The sequence below is a fragment of the Polistes canadensis genome, unplaced genomic scaffold (genome assembly GCF_001313835.1).
Source record: "Polistes canadensis isolate GaletaPanama2010 unplaced genomic scaffold, ASM131383v1 scaffold_336, whole genome shotgun sequence".
Lineage (NCBI taxonomy): Eukaryota > Metazoa > Arthropoda > Insecta > Hymenoptera > Vespidae > Polistes > Polistes canadensis.
The window spans coordinates 127,049-129,968 of NW_014569883.1; the positions used below are offsets into that span (position 1 = coordinate 127,049).

General features: G+C 33.4%; 1 protein-coding gene across 3 annotated transcripts in view; it reads right to left on the reverse strand.

The window, feature by feature from the left end:
• The window catches only part of LOC106791728 (probable G-protein coupled receptor No9), a 13,896-nt gene that overhangs the window by 3,207 nt on the left and 7,769 nt on the right, over positions 1-2,920 (reverse strand). For 2 of the 3 annotated variants that reach the window (XM_014757598.1, XM_014757599.1), the window contains exons 5-8: positions 2,492-2,629; positions 2,058-2,343; positions 1,367-1,531; positions 525-835 (exon numbers count right to left, since the gene is read on the reverse strand). In XM_014757598.1, the coding sequence (XP_014613084.1) occupies positions 525-835; positions 1,367-1,531; positions 2,058-2,343; positions 2,492-2,629 (900 nt within the window). Of the gene's footprint in view, positions 1-502; positions 836-1,366; positions 1,532-2,057; positions 2,344-2,491; positions 2,630-2,920 lie in introns of all 3 variants that reach the window. The other variant, XM_014757597.1, reaches the window with a different exon arrangement.

Genomic DNA, 2,920 nt, shown 5'->3' on the forward strand with positions numbered 1-2,920 from the left:
TGACCATTCGAAATTCTGCGACAAAAAAACGTGTATTTTATATTTCCGCATTGTATTCTGTATTCTGTGTGTACACACATGTATCGAAGTAGTATGCAATTTTTTAAGCTTGTACACGTGTACATATATATACACGATTATAATTTAAAGAAGATGATCACAATAATTAATTGCTACACTTGACCAATCGAAATTCCGCGACAAAAAATATCTGTATTTTATATTTCTGCATTACATTTGTGTGTACACGCGTGTATCGAAGTAGTATGCAATTTTTTATGCTCGTACACGTGTGCTTGTATCGAAAAGTAGTATGCAATTTTTTAAGCTTGTACACGTGTGCGTGTATGCAATTTCTTATGTTTCTGCACGTGTGCGTGTATATATATATATACACGATAATAATTAGAAGAGGAAGGGCCGACAAGAGAGGCTAGAGATGTCTTAAGGGCACGATATCAACGTCTAGGGTTCGTGATATTAATTCTTTAATAAAACGCGCCTTGTAACTTTGTTCCTCCCACCTCATCGCCAATTGGCTGCCGTCGCTACCGCGTCGCAACGTGTTGGCTCGTCTTTTGCAGAAACACCTGCAGATTATTTGTTTGAACGCCGAACGAAAGTCCTTGCTGAATAGCGCGTAGATGCAAGGATTAATAGCCGAGTTGCAATATCCTAGCCAAAATAGTACACTGAAGACGGTCGGGTGGATGCAATTTGGGCAGAACGCACGTACTAGATACATCGTGAAGAATGGCAGCCAACATAATATGAAACCACCGACAATGATGCCAAGAGTTTTAGCAGCTTTCGTCTCCATTCGAAATCTTTTAACCTGCGACAAATGTTTGTTTCCAATTTTTCTTTTTTTTGTTTGTTTCTCGTACGCCAACCTATCGCAAACTTGTTCATCATATTGATTTGATAAATATTAATATATTAATAATTAATAATTAATATTATAAATTTATGCATATTTTAACAGCGTGAAAGATTGGATGATGTTCAAGGATATTTAAGGTATATGTTAGAAATATTAATCTATTAGAATAAATAGAAAAATAATATGTGTGTTGAGAAAGAAACAACCACATGAATCTTGACATTTTCCAATTTCGATCTTTCATGGTAACATATATACATTATTAGATTGTCCCACAAGTTCTTTTCGTGCCACTCTATGTTTGTAGGCTTAGGTCAATTGAAGTTGTATCAAAAAAAAGGAAGGAACTTATAGGACAACCTGATAAAAGGGTGTAAAAGTATGAAACCGTAATTTCTATAATAATATTCCAGTTTCATATTTCTATATCTGATAAGATTTCTGTATAATTGATATATATATTAAATGAAATAATAGCAATACCTGAGCTTTTAAATTTCGTTTACCCATCCTCGTAGTAACTCTAGGTTTTTCTTCTTGGCCCTGAGCTAGTTCCCGAAGTGTAACCTCGTCACCTGTCAACTGACTCTCGCAGCTACTCCTTCTGCTAGGTCTCCTCATACTGCCCACTCTGTGTATACCACCGACCTATTCGTAAAGATCAAAGAGCAACCCGTATGACAATACTCCTACCTTTCCCGATCAAATAAAATATAGTCTCGACAAGTTGTTAATAAAAACAAAAGTAAAATATAGAAATAATATTAAACGAAATCTATACATAATAGGTTAACCTATATAACAACACGTTTATATTTAAATACACATTTTATTACAATTATATAGATTTGATTTCATTAGAAAAACCATGAAACCAAAAAAGTGTTTATTAATTGTAAAATTAAATTAAATTGTAAATAATTAAAGTGTAAATTATGTAAATTATTTAAATAATTGCAAATAATTAAAGTGTAAATTAAATTGTCCAATCCACTATGCAATTTATAACAGAATAAATTTGAGGAATTTTTGTTTAACCCGCGTAATGTTATCATTATTATTATCTTCTTCTCTGTTCTCTCGATCTTTATTTGAGGTTAAAAGAGAAAAATCGGTTTTCCCATGGTTCGTTAACGTTTATTAAATGTTCAAACAAAGATCTTGCAATGCTTACTTTCAAATGCGTACTCCTCGAACTCGGACAAAGCTGAGTCTGCGTTTGCCCGTTACTGTAATGCACGGAAACCTGAGAACACTTGGAAGGGGTCCTCTCAAGAGTGTTGCACTTAGTGTTTAATGTTTCTGTACTCGGATACGATACCGAGATCTTGATCTTTTCTTTCCTTACTGAACTGCGACTAGAATAATCCGGACTCCTTGGACTACCATTATTACTACTACCATTATGAACACTACCACGTCCACGATGTATCCTCAAAGTTAATCTTTGTTCATCGAATCTGCAATAAAACAATACAATAACGTTTCTTAATTTTTACTCTATTCGAATAATTTTTTTTTATCTTATTGCACGTAAGAAAGAAAGAAAAAAAAGAAAAGAAAAGATGTTAAACGTATGTTCATTTGTTGTTGATTTAGTTACAATACCTAGATCCTAACATTTTCGGATTCTTGGTGGTGCGAAAGCCCTGATTGATGGCTTTCGTTGTGGAAACAGCTGCATTGTAAATTCTCCAATAGAAAAAGAGCATTACTAACATCGGTATGTAGAAGGATCCTAGGGCACTGCAAACATTTACGATGATAATAATCTTTCGAATATATAACCGAAAAAGGACAAAAATAAGAAAAGGGAATTGAGGGGTTACATGGGTTTACACTGGGAATAAATAGCATATTTTCAACGATTTTTTTTTCTATATAAAAAATGGAATTCTTATTCAAACTTTTTATAGCATTTAAGATACATATTTAAAGAACATTTTCTGAATTTTTGGTTGAAAAATATTTTCAACTCAGCCATTGCGACGTCATTTTCGGTGACTCCACTGAAAAAAAGTGTTTTCGCGTTGACAG